Source organism: Tasmannia lanceolata, unplaced genomic scaffold (genome assembly GCF_043159265.1).
Source record: "Tasmannia lanceolata isolate RefF3 unplaced genomic scaffold, GAP_Taslan_0.1 ptg000012l, whole genome shotgun sequence".
NCBI lineage: Eukaryota > Viridiplantae > Streptophyta > Magnoliopsida > Canellales > Winteraceae > Tasmannia > Tasmannia lanceolata.
Genome location: NW_027518689.1, coordinates 52,199,751 through 52,222,131, shown reverse-complemented (window position 1 = coordinate 52,222,131; position 22,381 = coordinate 52,199,751). Strand labels below are relative to the sequence as shown.

The following is a 22,381-nucleotide window of genomic DNA, read 5'->3' as shown; positions in this document are numbered from 1 at the left end:
TTTACCAGGTAGTCCTCCCCTAGTAATTCTCTCCGTAGGTCACCCCTTATGTGACTTGAACACGTAACACAATATAGCTGCTTTGATACCAAATGTTAGGTACCTAAACCAACACGGCAAAAGCTCTTGAGCTGACGAAACAACATTTTAAACATGTCCGATATTAGGCTGTCCCATCTAGTCCCATACCCAGACGGAATACTTAGGATTGTAAAAGAGAGATAGATGTAATAAAACAGGAACGAGAGCCCAGATGATTTGGTCGATTGTAATCTACAATTTCTATTATATAGGCAAAGATATAAGCCAGGAAAACAAATGGGTGGACAGGAATTCAGTACTTGGAACGAAGTTTTTCATTCCATCAGTCTGATTTAGTTTTCTTGTCTGCATCGTCTACTGTCTGCATCTGCTTCTTGGGTCGAACAAGCAACCTGAATGTCCACACACCCAACAGTGTTGCCTCAAATGGAGCAAGCCAGTACACAAACAAATGCTCCTTAGTTATATGATCTCCTCGAACATATGCCCAGCCCATGGCCTGCACAACATAGAAGCCAAACAATTAGAATTTATTTCTTTATTTTTTTTGGCAGGTAAGCTGGGATTGAACTGAACCTGTGACCTCCAGGTTGAAATACAAAATCCTCAACCGTTGAGCTAAAAGCACAACCCCTTTTGAAAAAATTAGAATTTATTTTCTTCTTTTGAAACAAGTTTTATTAGTGGGTTTGCAGTTGAAAATTTCTACGAGGCAAATATTTGGAAAAGTTATGTTGTGTTTGGAAATAGTCGGAGGAAAATTTGGAAAAGATGCACATGCTTTTCTATCTACACTACATGTATTCACTATATCAACTTATATATCTAAATGAGACATAACAAAAGGATCTTGAAGTCTTCTCCAAAAATTTTGAGTGTCACATGATATTTACAAACAATAAATGAGAAATCAATGATTTACTCATCAGATTCAGGTTTAATTTGGAAATTTTGGGATTAATTTTGGATACTCATACTCAATTAAAAAATCTGAGAATATTTGAATTATATGGGAACTTTTAAAGTTTAAAATGGAACATCAAAAGTTTGGGATTTTTTTAAGGATTTTTTCAATTATTCAGATAATTTTGTAAATGATAACAGTCTTGAATCTACGAATTGCAAATTTTCATGTGGAAGAAAAACATCCATTTCATAACACATAAAAGAACAATCTGTGTTGTATATTTGGTAAAATATAAATAAAGCAAACCACTTACAGAGGCAGGGTTCATGCATCCACCAGTTAAATCAGAACCCAATATATGGAGAGCCAGTTTAGTGATGCTTGAGATCCATGTTTTTATAAAGAAACTGTTAGGATCTTGCTTCGCAAGCCCAAGTGAAACCATTATGATTGTGAATGTGAGAAGTCCTTCTGTTAAGGCCCCATGATGTATATTGACATTTAGACGGTAACCATGGCCTATTTCAGGAAAGGTTTCGATGATGAGCCTCACCCCAATTATAGATCCAATTACCTGAAAGAAACCAAATTGAGATTAAAAGAAATGTCTCTCGTTACTATTGACAGATTGAAAAGCAAAAAGTATTACGAAGAAACAGTTGCCTATCTAAACCTCCCTTTTTTCCTTTTTGGTAAGAAAATACATATATAAACTTATAGGTATTTTCTTGAAGGAGTCTTTCAAAATGACATGGACACCAGATCTGTGTAATCACAAAACTTATTAACTATTATTGTTTAGTCAAAATAACCATTACTAGGACATAATGAAACTATTTAAGTATATCTGATGATTTATACATCTAGGATATGATTCTGATAATCACAGATGATCAGATAACCTAGAAATCTCATTAGTTATTGAATAAAAAAATCTATTCATGATTACTGCACTAATTTGTCTACAATGAAAGAAATACAGAACCACATCTTCTGCAGGGTTTTTTAATGAAATAAATGGAATGCTCAGCAGTATTTCAACATCTAAATTTGAACTCTGAAATCTAAAGAGAATTTTTTTTAACTTATATCATTTTCAACTGAAAAATAACTAAGGGGTCGTTTGGATACGCGGATTTTAGAATCCAGGTTTTAGTTTGAAAACAGTGTAAAAGAGGGTTCATGATCAAGCTGTTGTATGCTGTCCTCACAGCATTTCTTGGATTTTAAGTAAGAAATTCAGGTTTTGGAAATCTCTCCCCCATCCTGAGATTTCTAAAACCTGGAAACATGGGACAATCTCCTCCTTTCTTGCTGTCGGAAAGAAGGGCGAGAAAACAGAAAATGATGGCAGGTCCCTTTCTTCTCTTGTCTCCCGTCTACAATTTTGAGGAAATCCAAGATTCTAAAATCCGCATATCCAAACAGGCCTCCAAGGGTGTTCAACCTAAAATTAAAAAGTCAAGGATATTCCCTAAATAACATCTAGCATCTCCTTCATTTATCATCACAAATAAAAAACTACAAAGCACACTTATCAAGTTATCATTCAATGAAATAAGGACTAAAGGCTGGTTTACTGAAAAAGACCCAACATATCTCTTCACTGTTGGAGCATCGTAATTATATCATAAGCATTTACTCCCAAAAGAGACGTAACATTTCTCACACCAATTGAACAAGTATCGCACTCCCAAATCAATGAAAACAGGGAAAAGTGAAAAACTAGTCACATGTCAAGAAAGTGAAACCCATTTCAAGTATCAGCAAAGAAATCCAAGGGTTGTTAGTGATATTCTGAAACGGGGAAAAATGGAAATTAGAAGATCCTACATTGAACACATTCTGAGAGAATATTATTCTTAAAAAACATCAACACAGATTACAGAAGAGAAAATAGGCGAAATACCCGTTAAATTATCAAAAAGGAAAAAAAAATCAAATGCTAAAATTACAAGTAAATTTTTTTTGAACTAAATCTCAGTTTAGAAATTACTGGAGCCCCCCCCCCCCACCGGGAAGACCTTTTTTTTTACCAACAATTAACACAAGAGTGCACAAAATCCAGTAAATACACAACAAAAGTGCAAAAGTAATTAGTTCTAAACTTCGAATGCCAATAAGATAATAATACAATCTGCTATTCAATGTCAGCTAGCAACTCGTAGATCAAGCTATCACCTACAAAGAATCATTTCTTTAGTTACAAGTAAAATTGGGGTCACAAAAACGAAAGTTGGTGAAACAACCATAAAAGCAACCAAAAAACAAAAAACAAAAGAATGACAAGATAGAGTAGGAAAAAAGGATTTAAACGTTAATAGAAGAAAAACCCAATTTAAGTATTGATTGGAAAAACCCAAGCCAAATAGCAAAAATCCAATTCAAACATCAATAATCAAATCCTATTATGACAACAAAAGACCAAAACAAATTCAACAGTCAACCAAAAAAATCAATTTAATTATCAATCAACCAAACTCAACACAAATGCCAACAAAACAAACCCAATTCATACACTCAATCAAGAAAACCCAACTGATTCAAATATCGTTCAACAAAATTATATATATATATAGGGAGATGATAAATTCGCACCCCTTTTAACGTGATTTGATGTCAAAAAACGTAAAGAGTCTGCCACAATTCACATTATAAGGGGTGCGAATAATCCTACAGAGGTACAAATTTATCATCTCTCATATATACACACACACACATATATCAACGAAATGCACCCACTTTGAATATCCACAACTGAAATGAAATCAATCCAACTATCAATCAACAAAACAAAACCAAATAATATATTAGTCAATAAAGTAACCCGAATTTACCCGTCCCTTCATTTTCGTGGGTATGATACAGTTTACCAAGACCAATACCAATTTATTTACAAGAATGAAGATATTACAATCTTTCTTTTCTCTTCTCATAAGATTCAATCCAACAATTCTTATACAAAACAACAAACAAAAACAACTGCGATACCAACACACAGAATCACAGAAGCCTTCCCTATCTTGCTTGTTTGCAATTAGGAAAGAGAGTAAAAGTCTGGATTACTTCGAGGGAACCAACTTCTCCAATTTGAAACTGTCATTTGACTAGTCAAAGATAATCTTTAATTTTGTAGCGTTCACTTACCGATAAATAAACAACCTTACTTATAAACAACTTTCAATATTCACTTACAGATAAATAGGAACCTAATAGTAAGAAAATAGGACTCTACGTTCACCTACAGAGAAGTAAGAACCTAATAACAACTTGGACTAAACAACCTGAAGTCAACTTACAGAACCATAGAGTGCTTCATCTAACAAATTGAACTGAGTGCCCGGCTGCCTTTTTTCTGCAATTTCTTTTCTTTTTTCTTTTTTTGCAAAAGAAAAAACATGCTTTTGAAATGCAATGCTAAGAAAGGGGCCTCAAGCTTTTTTTGCCCACTCTATATTAGGGCCTTTTCAATAACAAAAGAAACGTGCATGTTGTGAGAGAGCCAACGGGTTCAGTCGTTAAGCGTCAAGCGTCTACTTTGTGACTAATTAATTGGTTTGCGACTGAAGGATCCTAATGACTAAAGGTTGTTCAATTTCCTAAAATAACTTCCGTCAAAGCTAGAACCAATTCAGAAAACCAAGCAATTCCCTCGTAATAACATAGCTTTCCATCAAGGTCCAGGGCATGTTACTTATTACTGAAAGATGGAATCCTTAAGCATAATGACTCGAGCAACCTACAGATTTATTCCAATAACTTGCTTTCGTGGAAGTTCAAAATTGGTGCAAACCAACAGTGCGCATTATCAGAGGGAACTCTAGAAGCTCAATGAATCAGTCTTCATTTTCGAAGTAGTACAACCAGTCCCTAATCAAATTAAGCATCCAATAGGCAAGTCAACTGTGTTAGGATATTTATTTTAAGATAATTGTTGGGGACCTGGGGTAGTTCAACAATGAGATTAGAAACCTACCCAAACATGCATTGGAAATAATAGGGCACACCAATCAATGAAGAATATATAAAGATAGCAGCAAAAATATAATGTCTGATCACAATCTAAATAAAGAAAAAAAGGGAAAATCTAGGGCCCATACAACCACTATCTAGGGAAAGTAATATCATGAATAAATAGGCTCAAGGTCGATGGCTAAAGGGGCACCGAAGAGTCACTAAATAAGGTCTAATGGCCTGAGAATATCACAAGGATAGATCTTACCCATAAGGTAATCACGTCATCCTCAGATTTCGCATAAAGGAGGCCTAAGAATGACCGCAGAGAAGTCGGGAAGACTCGAGCAATCCAAGGAACATCAAAGTTCATTGGGGCGATGCTGCTCTCACAGCATGCTTCCTCGGTAAACCGTCTTCCTTCTTCAGCTTTATCTGGGAAAACACCTTTTTCGGTTTTGTATCCTCTAGGTGATCCATTTCCATTAGTACCATGCGTCTTTGGCTGTACTTGCTTTGTCCATTACCTGTCTCCAGGGCTTGACAAGTTGAACCCTAGGGCAGAAAAGTGCATTTTCTTGGGTTACTCACGTACCTAAAAAGGTTATAAATGTTATAGTCCTCGTCTTAGGAAGACATATGTCTCTACAGATGTCACGTTCTTTGAGGACCAGCCTTACTTCTCTATCTCAGGTTCACAGCTTCACGTTGATATCCCTTGCGTGGATGCCCCTACCATGATGGGTCAACCTGTGCTAGTGCCTATCATGATGGATTCTGCTACGCCAGCCCCTGTGGCTGCCACTGAACCTCAAAATGATACCACTGTGACTTCTAAGGATTCTGAACTGAAGACTTATACTCGGGGACCTCGCCAGGTTGTTCATTTTATGACTAAAGATGCATCATCTCCGCATACTGATCCTCTTCCACAGTCGGATTGTCTGCCCTCACGTATTTGTCCTACACCTCATGATTCACATATTGCCTCTCGTACTAGATCTCGTACCGTTGCTCATCCTATATCGAATTTTGTCTCTTATGACCATCTCTTACCTACCTTTCGGTCCTTTGTGTCTAGCATGTCTTCGATTACTTTTCCTAAGTCTGTTGCAGATGCCCTACGTCATCCGGGATGGCGAGCTGAGATGGGTGCTCTTCACTCGAATAAAACGTGACGGTTGGTTCCCCTCCCTTCTAGTGCCCAACCAGTTGGTTGTCGTTGGGTGTTCGCTATTAAGTATCTTCCAGATGGGTTTATTGAGCGTCTCAAAGCCCGCCTTGTTGCTAAGGGGTACACTCAAACATTTGGTGTTGATTATCAGTAGACGTTCTCGCCGGTTGCTAAGATTCCATCAGTTCGTATGTTGATCTCGTTGGCTGTTAATCGTGGATGGCCTCTCTATCAATTGGATGTCAAGAATGCCTTTCTTCACGGTGATCTAACTGAGGAAGTGTATATGGAGCAACCTCCTGGGTATGTTGCTCAAGGGGAGATGTGCTCATCAGTATGCCATCTTCAGAAGGCAATTTATGGACTCAAACAATCACTCAGGGCTTAGTTTGGACGATTTAGTGCTGCGGTTCTGCATTTTGGGTTGAAGCAATGTGTTGTTGATCATTCTGTGTTTAGTCACAAATCTAGTTCTGGATATATTCTCCTCATTGTATATGTTGATGATATTGTAATCACAGGAGATGACAAGTCTGGCATACATAATCTGAAGTCTTTTTTCCAAGGAGAATTTTCTACGAAAGATCCGGGTCAACTCAGATATTTCCTTGGTATTGAGGTTGCTCGCTCTCGTCAGGGTCTCTCCTTGTCCCAAAGGAAATACGTGTTGGACATCTTAGAGGAAACTGGCTCAATGGGAGTAAAACCTGCTGCTATTCCTATGGATCCAAATGTTAAACTTCTTCCTGATCAAGGAGAGTTGCTGGATGATCCTGGTCGATATAGAAGATTGGTTGGGAAACTAATCTATTTGACTGTCACCCGTCCAGACATATCATTTGCAGTTGGTATGGTTAGTCGCTTTATGAGTGCTCCACGTACTTCCCACTGGGCGGCTGTCATCCAGATCATCAAATATTTGAAAGGTACACCAGGTAAAGGTCTATGCTTCAGAAAACATGGACATGAAAAGGTTGAAGGATTCAGTGATGCAGATTGGGCAGGATCACCCGCTAATAGGAGATCAACGACGGGGTATTGCACGTTTGTCGGAGGTAATTTGGTGTCGTGGAGAAGTAAAAAGCAAGATGTCGTGTCTAAGTTAAGTGCAGAGGCTGAGTATAGAGCTATGTCATATACCAGTGGGGAGCTCATATGGCTTCGCTCATTCTTATCAGAGATTGGGTTCACATCGACATCTCCAGCACAGTTGTATTGTGACAATAGAGCAACAATCCATATTGCAATGAATCCAATATTCCGTGAGCGAAATAAGCATATTGAAGTTGATTGTCACTTCATTTGTCATCGGATTCAGAGTGGTGAGATTTGCACAGTGTTTACTCGATCTGCAAATCAACTTGCAGATATGTTTACCAAACCATTAGGATGAGCAAAATTGAAAGATTCTTGTAACAAGCTTGGAATGTATGATATATACATTCCAGCTTGAGGGGGAGTGTTAAATGTAATATACACTTAGAGGGGCATACTTGTCCAAAGATATAATATATATATATATATAGTGGTTCGTATGGGAGAGATTGTTTAACGCAACTCTCAACCATACAACTTGTTCTCCCCTCCATCGTCTCTCATTAACTCTCTCTCTCTCTCTCTCTCTCTCTCTCTCTCTCTCTCTGCACCATGTAGTTATCTAACAAAGAGAAGGTGGGAAAAGGGAGTGGGAGAGCTATAACCAGCAAGGTTATCAGCTAAAGAAAAAAGGAGAGGAAATATAGTGTCAGAGATGTAAAGGAGGGAAGGCAAAAGGTTGTTGACAATGGGCCACAACAGTATTGCAGGCCGACAGTCTCCTTGGGCAGCAAGATGACAGAGAATGAGCGAAAACAGCAAGAGGGGAAAGTGAACAAGGAGGGAAAGGTAGCAAATGAAGGCGAAAGGGAATAAGGGAAAGAGGAGAGGAGAGGAGATGGGGGAGAAGGAAAGGGGACTGTGGTTGTGGAGTCGTAGACTGCGATTTCAGTCCCATGGTAAGAATATGAGACTCGGGAGAAGGGGTCGAGAAGAAGGAAAGGAGAAAGAAGAAAGAGGATGAGAATAAGGAGAATAGATAGGCTGTGTACCAAAAATCAGGTCCATAGGATCATCCTAACCCATCCAAAAGTCGAGGGAAAAATGGACAGACACTGTTTGTCGATAAATCTGCCCATTTTTGCGACCAGATTTTTGGTATACACCCTATCTATGATGGGCCTTGCAAATGAATGGTTCGGATCACCACAAAAAATGTGGGACCCATGTGTTTGGGCACTCGAGCTCATAGAAAGTACTAACATCTTCCTTAATTGCATCTACCCAATTAGGTATAGGGTGAGAGATTGCCGTTAATTCCCATTTTTCTCCCCCCCTTGACAATGCATCGGCCACAGTATTCTCCTTCCCTTTTTTTGTATTCGATTACGAAGTCAAACCCCATGAGTTTGTATAACCAACGTTGTTGGGCTTCAGTTGATAGTCGATATCTGTTGGGCCTACAAATACTAGAGGCTATTTTTATCTAATCTCATAATGAACTGCTGCCCTAACAAGTCTAGGATGCCATTTTTGGATGGCCAACACAAGGGAGAAAATCTCCTTTTCATAGGTTGAGAGTAGCAAGCTTCCCTTGTAATGCATGGCTGAAGAATGCGATGGGTCGGTTCTGCATCAAAACAACTTTAACACCCGATCCAAACGCACACATTTAACTATGAATTATTTTGAGAAATCAGGGAGAGCTAGAACAGAAGCTTTAGTCATGGCCTCCTTTAAATTCTGAAAATCCACCTCGCCATTGGGGTCAACAAGGAGTCCTTCAACCCTAGTTGTAAATTTCGTTTCGTTTCGGCCGAAACATTCCGGAATTCGGATGAAATTCACAGAAATTTGGAATTTCGTCCGGAATTCCCAAAAGTCAGGATTTTGTCCGAAATTTGTCTAGTTAGTTGTTTCTGTTCTAGTCTCCTTGTCTCTTCGTGGTTCTCATTTAAGTAAATGTCTTTACTATTGAAATTTGTCCGGTTAGTTGTTTTCGTTCCTCCTTGTCTCTTCTTGCTTCTCATTTAAGCAAATGTCTTTACTATTTTTATTGTCCATTTACTATTTTTATGGTCCATTTAAGATTTACACTTGAATAACGGAATACCCCTATTTGGATCTATTAAAAATAGTTTCAAAACCCAAATCTAAAAGGATAAAAAGTCAACTCTCCAGTTCTAGTACAACATTTAGGAAAAATGGGTCGGGTAAAAATCTTAACTTCCAAACTGTGGGGTATTTTTCCAATTTTAAAAATTCATAAATTCTATCATGTCCATGCATTATTAAATCTCAAAAGTCCGGTAAAAAAAATCTCATAATTTGGTCTCCAAAAATTTTTCATCAACACAGGCATTTCAATTGACTGATAGTGATTTTCCTATAAATAAATGTTGGATCGTTTACATACTTGGTTCATTAAGTTGTTTCTTATATTTTTCTAAACATTTCTGTTTTTTTTTTGGGAATCTTCCCATATTTTTACTATTTTTCCCAGAACAAAAAGTTTCGAACGAAATTTAAATGAAATGACCGAAAAATTTCGTTTCCATAGCCAAAATGAAATGGCCACCGAAACGAAATTTACAACTAAGCCTTCAGCATACGAGTAAGTTGGCTTGCTTTTTTTTTCTTTTTTTTTTAAATCTTGAATGAATTTTCAGTAATAGCCAATCGGTCCAAGAAAACCTCACAATGACTTGAGCGTGTTGCGCTTGGGCCACTTCATCATAGCTGTAATTTTTTCAGGGTCTACAATTTTGACGATTGATGATGACATGGCCGAGATACTGAACTTCTTTCCAACAGGACTGGCAGTTTTCTTTCTTCACAAATAACTTATGGGATCTAAGAATGGACAATGTTATCTCCAAATGGCAAAGATGCTCATCTCATGATATGTAATAATCAAAATATCATAAAACATAAGGACAAATTTTCTTAGGTAATTCTTAAATACCTCGTTCATAAGAGCTTGAAAAGAGTAGGGTGTGTTGTGAACTCAAACGGCATCACTAAGTGTTCTGAAAACAGTTTTCATAATATACTTGGGACGCACTTTGATTTGATGATATCCATAGCATAGCTCAAGCTTGAGAAAGAAATTCACACCATTCAATTTGTCCAATAATTCATCAATTATCGAAATTGGAAATTTCCCCCTGATGGTGATTTATTGGGGGCGAGATAATCAATACACAACCTCCATGACCCCTCACGTTTCTTCACTAGGATAACTGGTGATGAGTAGGGGCTATTATTGGGGCGAACCACCCCGGATGACAACATCTCTGCTACTAGCTGTGCAATCTCAGCTTTCTGTTAATGCGGGTATCTATATGGATTTACGCACAGTCAATGATTGAAGTTTCGGTTTCGGTTTCGGTTTGGTTTCGGCCTCAACCGAAACCGAAATTTAAATATGAAATTTCGGTCATTTCGCCCGAAATGACCAAATTTTGGCCGAAATCCGAAATCACCAATTGTCGGTCCCTAGTGAAATCTGGAATTTTGGACCAAAATTTCAGATTTCGCGCCGGAATTTAAAACCTTGCACACGGTGGACCACTCAAAGGAATCAAAGCGATCTGATGGTCTTGCACACATGGAGGTGGTGGTCCGAAAGGCTCTTCAAACACGTCATGTAATTTCTCCAAGACTTGTTGCAATAGGAAGTTCATGATAGCTGCCTTTGACACAAGATGTGGGTGCCACATAGTAAATAACTGAAGTAACACACCTTGCTGCCTTGTTCTAACCACCGGTTGAAATTTGGATCTCTAGCAACCTTATCTCCAGGAATTGATAGGCCTTGAAGAGTCAACTTGTCACGTCCCCTGACCCTCCCTGGGGCACATGACAGGCGCCACACGCTTGCTAGGCGAACCTAGCAAGTGTGCAAGGCTACTGAACGTGTAATCAATCCAGATAAGCAATAATGAACGTAATATCCACAATCAACTAAAGACAGATGTAAATCAACTCCTTGTACACTTTGAACCTCATCTGTAACTTTGAAAAATTCCGAACAATTGGGCCTGGTGTTCGCAACCATTGAGTGCCCAGTACCACATCATACCCTTCTAACGACAGCAAATAAAAATCTACAAAACAAGTTCACCTTGTAAATTTGATTTCACATTTGTGCACTTACTTAGACTAGATAATTTCTCGCCCAAAGCAACCACCACCTCCGATCGACCACCCATGATCGGTCGTAATCCTACCTTCTTACTCGTCAGATTATGAGTTCTACCCGATTCGATGAAGAACGTAGCAACCACGTGTCCAATGTTTCACTTGACTTGAATAGTTTCAGGTGCTCGTGCTCCAAAATCCAAATAGAGTGATATTTCTGCCACTACTTTGGCATCCTCGTTGATGACATCTCCATCCATAATGACGTCACCATCGTCCTCCTCAAAACAAGCTTTAGTCATAAAAAATTTCTTGCAATGGTGTCTCATCTTAATTTTTCATTGCAATTATAACATAGGCCTTTCGCACATTGCTCTTGTATTTTCGTCAGATACATCCTTCGAACAGGAAGTGCTGGACGGTTGGTAGTTCCTTCATTGTCAGGTGGGATGTTTCTCTTAGGATCTGAAGGGGTAGCTAGGTGTTGGGACAGATTTGCGAGCTTCGTACAATTGAGCTAACTCGATTGTTGCCGATAAGGAATTGGATCTCCCAGCTAAAACATCGGTCTTGATGCAATCTTTCAACCCACTAAGAAAGCAGCTAACTTATCTGTCTTGTGACCCGCATTTGCTATGATTTTCGCAATATGTGTTTGGTAGTAGTGAACATATGTTGCAGCCTTGTTAGTACACCAAAAAAATCATGGAACTATGTGGGAACATACCTAGAGTGGAGCCTATCTCAAAATTCCTACCATGAAACCGCACCCATCACTTGTTTAAGAACCTGGTACCACGACTCAGCATCTCCCTCAAGATGGAAGGACTCCAAAGCCACACATTCTTCTTCGGGTGTCTCATGGAAAAGGAAAAAATGTCCGGCCTGACACAACCAGCTTGTAGTATCTTCTTTGCCATTGAAAGGGGGGAAATCCCCTGTCAAACAGATCTTTAAGTCTATTCATTTTTTGTTGTTGCCTGGTTATGAGAAAACCACATCTTTCTCTAGCTTCACTCATTGGTCCATCCCTAGGCTTTGATACCACTTTGGTACCGTCACAAAAGCCTTCCCTGTCTTGCGTCTTCGCCATTTAGGAAAGAGAGTAAATATCTGGATTACTTCGAGGGAACCCAAGTCCTCTGATTTAACACCGTGTGTTATTTTACTAGCCAAAGATAATCTTATTTCATTCATGAACAACTTCTAACATTCACTAACAGGAAATAGGAAACTAGTAGCAAGAAAACATGACTGCAACACTTCACTTACATATAAGTAGGAACCTAATAACAACTTCGACTAAACAACCTGAACTCCGCTTTCGCAAAAGGAATCCTAATGACTCAGGCAACCTACAAATTTATTCAAATAACATGCTTTGTAGCAATGAACAAAAAAAAATCAATCAGCAAAATATTCATGTATTAATGAATAAAAACATCAATGACCAAAAAAAAATATTCATGAACAAAAAAAAATTCAACTATCAATGAATAAAAAAAACCCAAGTCACATACCAAATATTCATGTATCACTGAAGAAAACAACCCCAAGTCAAACATGAAGCAGCAAAACCAACCCAAATCATTCTTTTTGGTCATTCAAAGGTTATGATCATCGTCTAACCCAATTTATTTTTCAAACAACAAAGGAACTCAATCCAAATATCAATCGACAAACCAATATCAATACATATATGAATCAATAAAAACAACCCAATTCATCTACGAATAATACAAAACCAATCCACACATCAACAATACAAAGCTAATTAACTTTTCATCAAAAGCAACTCACCTGGGCAGGAATCCGAACACCCACACTAAATAGAAAGTTATTGAAATTTCCAGAAATAGCACCGGCCAACACAGTGAGAGGATTGTAAGATCCACCTTTGGTTATCTTCCCCAGTCCTGCAAAGAAGAACATGCTCAAAACAGAAAGGGCACATTTGATGATTTCTCCTCTGGGTTGATGCCCTAGGCCAAGAACCTCATACACAAAAATCTTGATGAGAGCTCCAGACCATACCCACATGAAAGAACAGATAAAATCTGATAAGACTAGTGCAAGAGCCCCCATCTGTTAAAGCAACAGCGTTTCTATGCTCTGTCTGTTTTTGTTGACGAGAATAGTTGGATATGTGGAGGAAACTGTCATTTTCCTTGGAAGGTGAGGAAATGACGAATCCCAGGAGAGGATTTTATCGGTTTCCAGGTTCTGGTGGGTTCTTCTGACAAAATCGCTGCCCGAGTGAGTGCAATTTGGTCATTTGAAAAAGAGGACTGATACCAAAACGCAAATTTGTTTTGTAAACGGCATCTACTGAGGTGACACGTGCGAATAAAACAATGAAGATAGCTCTAATCCCAACGAAAGGCCTAACAAAACGACCAAATGGACCGTCACTTTCACCTTTTCTCTTTTGGTTGAGAAAAGTACGAAATGTGGAGAAATTACCGATTGTAGGCACTTAAAACAAGAATGAAACACGGGCTAATCTTCAAAACTAGGTGGTGAAAAGACCCCGATACCCTTCTGACATCGACAGAGTCCTCTTTTTTTCATTGCTGCCTATTAAATTGGGGCGCTTCACGAGGCTTCTTTTGGTTCGTTTGAATGTGTATTTGAACAGACTGAACCTTGGGTTCGTTTCTATCTTGACCGTCAGAAATAACTAGAGACGGATAGATGCTTCACACGTTTTGGAACACTGACGTTATTGGATACTTTTTTGGAATGTTGCCGTTATCTTTTGTCACTTCCCTTGGTAACGTTATTGAATACGTCTGTTCTGGCTTTGAATATTTTCCCTTCTCTTTTGGTCCTCATTATTTAAGCAGCCGGCGTACCCATTATTTCCGTCGGCGTACCCACTTTTGGCTTAGAATCATTTCCCTTCTCTTTTGGTCATCATTATTTACGCCACCGGCTTCCGCTGGCGTACCCACTTTTGGCTTAGAATCTTTTCCCTTCTCTTTTGGTCCTCATTATTTACCCGGAGTACCCATTATTTACGTCGGCATACCCATTATTTCCGTCGGCGTGCCCACTTTTGGTTTAAAATCTTTTCCCTTCTCTTTTGGTCATCATTATTTACGCCGGCGTACCCGTTATTTACACCGACGTACCCATTATTTCCGCCGGTGTACACTTTTGGCTTAGAATCTTTTCCCTTCTCTTTTGGTCCTCATTATTTACGCCGGCATACCCATTATTTCCACTGGCATACCTACTTTTGGCTTAGAATATTTTCCCTTCTCTTTTGGTCCTCATTATTTACACCGGCGTACCCATTATTTACGCCGGCGTACACTTTTGTCTTAGAATCTTTTCACTTCTCTTTTAGTCCTCATTATTTATGCCGGCGAACCCATTATTTCCGCCGGCATACCCACTTTTGGCTTAGAATATTTTCCCTTCTCTTTTGGTCCTCATTATTTATGCCAGTATACCCATTATTTCTGCCGGCGTACCCACTTTTGGCTTAGAATCTTTTCCCTTCTCTTTTGGTCCTCATTATTTATGCCAGCGCACCCATTATTTCCTTCGGTGTACCCACTTTTGGCTTAGAATCTTTTCCTTCTCTTTTGGCCCTCATTATTTACGCCGGCGTACCCACTTTTGGCTTAGAATCTTTTCCCTTCTCTTTTGGTCTTCATTATTTACACCGGCGTATCCATATTTTCACCGGCATACACCCTATTTCCGCTTACACCCTATTTCTGCCGGCGTACCCATTATTTCCGCTGGCGTACCCCTGAATTCCGCCGGCATACACCCTATTTCCGGTTACACCCTATTTCCGCCAGCGTAGCCCTTAATATTCCGGTGGCGTACTCTAGAATCCGGCGGCGTTCTCATCCAAAAGAGACATGAGAAATAATAAAATATTCAATAACGTCTCCGTTCTAAACCAAAAGAGATGTATTCAATAATGTCACCGTTATAAGCCAAAACAGAAGTGAGGACCAAAAGAGAAGTGAAAAGTTTCTAAGCCAAAAGAGACTTATTCAATAATGTTACCGTCCTAAGCCAAAAGAGAAGTGTGAAAAGATAATGATTGACTTTGGGTTGTCAGTGTTCCAAAAAAATTTCCAACACGTATCAAGCATCCATCCATCTCTAGTTATTTCTGACGGCCAAGATTGAAACAAACCCACGGTTCTGTCGGTTCAAATACACATTTAGACGAACCAAAAGAAGCCTCGTGTAACGTGCCAACTTAATGGTCAGTAATGAAAAATGAAGCTGAATGACGTTTCTGTTGATGTCAGAAGGGTATCAGGGTCTTTTTCCCACCCGATTTTGAAGATTAGCCCATTTTTTGTTCTTGTTTTAAAAGTGCCCCCAATCCGTAATTTCTCCAAACATCAGCCCTCATTCCGTACGTTTCTCCTCTTTATTTAAAGGAGTTCCGTTTTTAAAAACCTTTTCCTCTTTGAAAAAAGGTATTTGCTAGCCACCTTCACGGAAAGCCATTACGCTTGCATGTGATTATAGCCAAAATCTGCCAAAAAGTAAACATAGGTGGTTCTCATCACATACAGCGCGAAATGGCTTCCGCTAAGGTGGCTAGCAAATCCCTTGAAAAGAAAACGTGTGAAAGTATCTTTGGTTTTTTTTCTCTCAATCTTGCATCTTACCATTGAAGCCACGCGACGAAGTGAAAAGGGGTTGGTTGTGATAGGACATTGTTCCATCTAAGGTTTTATATTACGGCCGAAATTTCGGATTTCGGTGAGGACCGAAGCGAAAACGTTCTGAAACCAAAATTTCCAAAATTTACAAAATTATAAAATATTGATTCTTAATTCCTTTACAAAATTTAAGCCAAAATTTCGGTAATTTCGGCGCGAAATTTTGGCCCATGAAAACGACATTTCGAGAGCTTCTGTCGAATTTCGGCTGAAATTTTAGGATTTCGGCTAAAATTTTAGTTTCGGTGAGGACCAAAATTACCCCCAAAATTGAAATTTTGGTTCCATCAACGTAAAAAATAGAGAAGAAAATGACATAGAAGAGAAAATGGTGATTTAATTTGAGGAAACTCATGCCTCCAATTAGTTAATTCAAGGAAACTCCACCGCCAATGTGCTAACTGCTCTAATTGCGCTTATTCCTTTCCAAATAGTCGGCATCTACATTATATAAAAATTGCAGAAAATAAAATAGGAAACAAAAATCAGCAAAGGAGGGAAAAGAAATTAAGGAAACGTAATATAATATGGAAATAACATAAATAAGAAAAGCAATCTAAATAAGGAAATATGGTTCTAACATTCCCACGCCCTTAATTTTAACATTGTGCTTAAGGTTGATTAGTACTAAACTCTGGAAATTTCTCATGCTTGTCGTTGGGATCGCTTGTTGACTCGATCATCATTAACTGGTTTTGTCTGTAATGATGACCCTTATGCCATTTCTCATTACAAGGCCATCACTGCCCCTTCGTCGTTTCGTCCTTAGTTTCTCTTCCGTCAATCGCTTCACATGCATGTTATGACCCGTGGATTCGATGGGACCTTCTCGAAGTAGATCAGGGGGTCGACTAGTAGAGCCTTCATATGTGTGTTCATTGAGTCTTACCTCTTGAAATCGTGCATAAGAGATAGCCAACGTCACTGTACGAGGACGATACATCTTGACTTCACGTCTAATGTTTGGATGGAGTCCTGCTACAAATGTCCCAATCAATTATGGCTCTAACCAATCTCGAGCTTCATTGGAGAGCCTTCAAAGTGGCCTTGATACTACAAGACATTTGTCATTTGTCTTATTTTTGCTAGCTCATCATGGACATCTTTGTACCCAGATTGCCCAAAAATGAACCAATAGACCCTCCACGAATTCCTTCCAAGTTGGAACTTCATGGCAAATTGCTTCAAACCAATCATACCATTATGTAGTATCTCCCTCGAGACTGATGGAAGTGATTGTGACTCTAAGATACTCAGCCGTCTAACGGAATTAGAAATATTGCACCACTCGGGATACCCAGCCAATAAGATCACTACCACCCATCACAAAAACTCTATTTTAGTGCGAGGAAAATTTTGATCTCTATTAATATAAGTTCCACCTTATCTTGTTCATTGATTCGACAATCATGAAAGTTTGTAGCACCTTGTTCAGACGGATCCTTGTGCACAATGGTAGATTCAGACATAAGATTAGGTCTATCTTGGGTGGCCATTTCCTGAGGAGGATTCGAAATTTAAGAGAGAAATTCTCTAAACATTTTTAACAAATTCGCTTCGAGGATTTGGATTCTTTATTCGAGTCGTGCTTCGATCCGTGCATTCCATGTATCCAACTTCGCTTCCTTGATACCAACTTCATACCAAGTTAGTAACAACTGAGGACAACCCATTTTTGTTTTCTGTAACCAAAGAATAAGCCTTCAAATCCTTGACACCAAGTTTGTTCTTTTGAAGGCGTGTCAGAGGCTTCCACCAGGAAAGTGCTATGATACCAACTTGATAAAATACTTTTCTATCCAAACAAAAACTATAGAACAAGATGCCAAAGAAGAGGAAAACAATGAGTGAAGGAATTGTAGAAACAAAATAGGAAACAAGAATCGACAAAGTAGGGAAAAGAAATTAAGGAAACCTAATATAATATGAAAATAACATAAATAGGCAATCTAAGGAAATCTAGTTCTAACATGTCGCCTAAGCCACAACCACCGGATTTAATAAGCGGTGGAGATTCATTGGATTGAAAATGAAATGCAACTTTTTATTACAGGTAACTGATTATCCTTGTCCTGTAAAAAAGGTAAACACATCCCCATTTTTTACGATGAAATCATAAAAGGTGGAGCCAGTTTCAGATTTTGGCTCAACCCTACCACTCTCTCTTGGTGTACTGTTTTTTTTTTTTGTATTTTTTCTGTTTTGATATTTTTATCCTCTCTCATGACTTCTGTGTCAATTTTCTCTTATTCTCCGGTGATTTTCTAATGGAATATACCCAGAAAACAAGGCCTTGGATCCAAATCTCTCCGAATCTAGTCAAAAACTTGAAACAAAAAGAAAAATTGAAAAATGGTGTTGGATTCAGTGGCAGAAGCAGCAAAAGGTGGGGCCAACGAAATAAAAAATTTCTCACTGCAGCTCAAGTGCTATCCTAGATAGTTGTTGCGGAGATTTGCTTACTAGAATCACCGCCAGGATGAATCTCTACATGATGATTCCGACGAGATCAAGCTGAATCTAGATTTCTATATGGGGGTCATTTCGGTGTGGATCCAAAAGACAAGAGGCTTGCTCTTTTGTCGGTTGATTTGATAATGGGGGTCATTTCGGTGTGGATCCAAAAGACAAGAGGCACTGTTGCTTTGGTAATGCCTTTTACATATGATGTAGACGAAATTTATGTCACAAAAGAAAAATGCTGAGGATTGTATAGTTGTGGATTTGTGAGCTGTAGATTGAACACCGGCATTCGGGAGATCTACACATTCTGGAAGATGATCGTAGTTTGGTTTGTGGTGCCAACAGAGAATGAGAAAATTAAACTTTTTGCTAACGCATAATAATCCTTTTCTATCAACCCTATCAAGACCAGGTAATTTTCAAAAGATAGAACGATGCAAATTAAAAAAAAATTGTCATTTCTATAAGATTTGAATGTATTTTGTGTAATGATTTTTAATCAATGTGTTTATCTAATGCATACAACGAACGGAAAACCTTGTTTTCTACGTAATGACTTTTATTCTGTTGTGGCCATGGGGTTGAGTTTACATATGTTGTTATTTGAAGATAAATTTTGCAAGTTTAGAATTAGGTTTGAATATCTCCCTTGCTTCAAAATCCGTAGCAAAATATGAATTTGTTCCAATTTCTTTCTTAGAAGAAGATCATTTTCAGTAAAATCCAGATGCGAGTGTTAAATTAACCAACAATAAAAAACTCCTCATAAAAACTAAGAAAAAGAGCACAGTAAGCTAAAAACTGAGAAAAGAGCATAGAAAGTTATAGAGAGAGGAAATGGTGGAAAGGGAAATATGAGCCAATTGTTGTGCCCTTGGAGACCTAAGAGAGGAATTTATTTTGGGTTTGATCACCCATTAGAAAAGCAAATAAACTCTGTAGAAGGAGATGAATGATGGGTCACCAAGAGGGGAAAATAACACCATTTTTTACTTCCGCAATTTTAGTCATAGAATATAGGAAATGGAAAAGAAGTGATACAGGTGACCTTTTCGCCCCAGTTTTGCTCCTAATGATTCTCAAGCACTTATGTAATCGGACAGTTGTGACGTAGGTGACGATCCTCTTTTCACTTCGTCGTGATGGAGGAGAAACATCCTCCTTATAATTAAGCGCCTTGCCAGTGTAGCCCATACTTTGAAAGTCTTAAGCACAACAGTGCATGCTGATTTTCCATAAAGGCGATTGGAAGGAGGACGCTTTCTAATTGTGTATATAGTAAATATATAAAAATCTGCAATGTAACCCTTCCCCTCGAAATCGCAATCATGGTGGGAACCGGACATCCGCCTTAGATGTCGATCTTGTAAGCCCAAGGGTTTCCATGGGTTCAATCATTCACCTTACCTTCTTGTTTTGATGCTAGCAAACTCAAATTGATTAGCATTTATGGACTAATGTGTTGCTTTGATGTGTTGTGCCTTATACAGGAATTTCACATGGCTTGAGGATCCACACACACAATGATCAAAGAGCTTGCACTCACAACGAAGACATAATCATTTGAAGATGTTCAAGTCAAGAATCTCAAGATGAAGATCCCACAAGCATACCTAGCAAGTGTCAAGAAGAAGCTTGGAGATAAACTTGCCTTGGTGACACCTCATGGACCTTTCAATGTGTATTGAAGATTGGAGGAAGTCACAAGAACCAGATCAAGTTGAAGAAGTTCATTCACAAGTTGAACAAGTCCAAGAATGTTCCAAGGAACCAATACAATCCAAGAAGACTCATGGTTTACTTTTTTAGATTGTATTTAGACTCCTCTTGATTTTATGTAGATTGCACTTTCAAAAAAATTTTCAAATGGTTTTCATAATTAATTTTTATATCTTTGGAAACCATCCACACACCCAAAAATGTGTTTGAAAATCTTGGACTAAAAGCTCAAAGACCATGGCCCAAAGCCCTTACTTTTATAAGTTAAAATGGAATTTTATATAGGGTCGGTCGACCAGGTTGTCCCGGGCGACCGCGGCAAGAAGGCTGGAAATCCAGCTCTTGCGAAAACAATGCGGGCCGGTCGATTGGGGCGTCCCGGGCGACCACGGATATGTTTCTGTTTTTCAGAAACATATCCAGCATGGTTTGGGCGGGCGACCGCCATAGGGCTGGTCGACCGCGGATAGTGTTTGAGCTAAATTTTTAATCAAATAGATTGCCCTCACCGGGCGACCGCCATGGCATGAAATTTGAAAATAAAAAAGAGAGCCCGATAAGGGCGGGCGACTGCCATGGCCTGAAAAACTAGCCGTTGGGGCTTGTGGGGCTTGACTTTTTCAACTCAGTTTTTTACGGTTTTACCCCCAAAAGGTTATATTTTCAAATAGGCTATATATACACTATCCAACCTTTCTAAGCAACCTTTTGGCATTATTTTTCACATCTATTTGATCCAAAATTTTCATATGAAAGGTTAATCCTCTTTGAACTTATATTTTACATTCTATCAAGAGGATCTCTATAGGCTTATACATTTTATCTTTCTTTGGAGAGTTAATGAGCTACAAATTTTGTAATCCACCTATCAAGAGGCTTTGAGAGTTCTCTTTATTTAGTTCTTCATTTGTTCTTGAGGGTCTCCGATTCGGCCCGGTAACAAAGGTGAATCCATTGTAAAGAGGGAGTGTCCCCTCGCAAGCCTTCGTGCAGAAAGGGTTTGTTCTCTTGGAGTTGGAGAAGGTGCTTGTATGGCTTGGATATTAGCCATTGAAGAATCTCAACTTTAGTGGAGTACCCAAGGAGATAAACTTGGAAGAGTGGAGTAGGTCTTGTGATAGACCGAACCACTATAAAATCTTGTGTTCCTTGTGGATGCTTTCTCTTCTCCTTCCCTTGCACATTGGTGATTGGTAATCTCTATCATTTATTTATGTTTATTGTTTATTGAACTAGGATTAGAGAATATAAATGATAAGTAATATCTAAACCCTAAATTGATTGTCTTGCTTATTTAAACAATGGTTAGATTAATTAGTGCTTAATTAGTAAATGAATTTTAATAATCCACCTAATTAAGCCAAGATTTTTAAATTAGCCAATTCACCCCCTTCTTGAGTTGTCACACTTGCATTTCATTTGGTATTAGAGCATAGGCTCTTAAAGAGATTTTTAAATATAAAATCTAAAAGGAAAAAGATCCATGACAACCCAAATGGATTTTGAGGAAGGCCGATCCGCTCTAATTCCTCCATTTTTTGATGGAACAAATTATAGAGCTTGGAAAGTGCAAATGCTAGCCTATCTCAAATCCATAGATTATGATATTTTAGATGTCATTAAAAAGGGGTATTCTATTCCAAGAAAATGTAATAAAATGATGCAAAATTATTTTCATTAAATTCGAAAGCTATAGTTATATTATGTTGTGGATTATTTCCTAATGCTTTTGAGAAAATTTCATCATGTACAAATGCAAAAGAAATATGGTCTACTCTTGAAAACTTTTATGAGAAAAATATGTCTCTTTTCATCAAATGATAAAAATGTTGTTTTTGAACAAAAAGAGACTTTATAAAAATCTTTTTCAAATGAAAATGCTTGCAAACATTCAATTTCTGATTTGAAAAGTCAAATTAAAAATTTAAAATTGGAAGTTAATGAAAGCTTAAAAAGAAATGAAAAATTAAGTCAACTAAGCAAAGTTTTAATAAATAAAAATGATGACTTAATTAAAAAATGCAATATCCTTGGAAAAGAAAAGAAAAGCCTTGAAAACACAAACATGGAATTAAATGAAAAATATAAACTTGTTTGTAAAAATGAAGAACAATTAAAAACTAATTCATCTCATCAAATAGATTGTCTTAAAAATCAATTAAATGAGATAAAGTTAGTAAATGAAGAACTCTCAATGAAGAATCAAAGAATACAAGAAGATAAAGACAAACATGTATGTCT

General features: G+C 38.1%; 1 protein-coding gene across 1 annotated transcript; it reads right to left on the bottom strand.

Annotated features, from left to right (window-relative positions):
* Window positions 1–208: 208 nt before the first annotated feature.
* On the bottom strand, window positions 209–13,419 carry LOC143887450 (putative aquaporin SIP2-1). Its single transcript, XM_077391532.1, has 3 exons — window positions 13,056–13,419; window positions 1,263–1,523; window positions 209–541 (listed from the first exon to the last, which is right to left on the bottom strand). The coding sequence occupies exons 1-3, from the start codon at window positions 13,338–13,340 to the stop codon at window positions 365–367; spliced, it is 723 nt and encodes a 240-aa protein (XP_077247647.1). The 5' UTR covers window positions 13,341–13,419; the 3' UTR covers window positions 209–364.
* Between the last annotated feature and the right edge of the window lie 8,962 nt (window positions 13,420–22,381).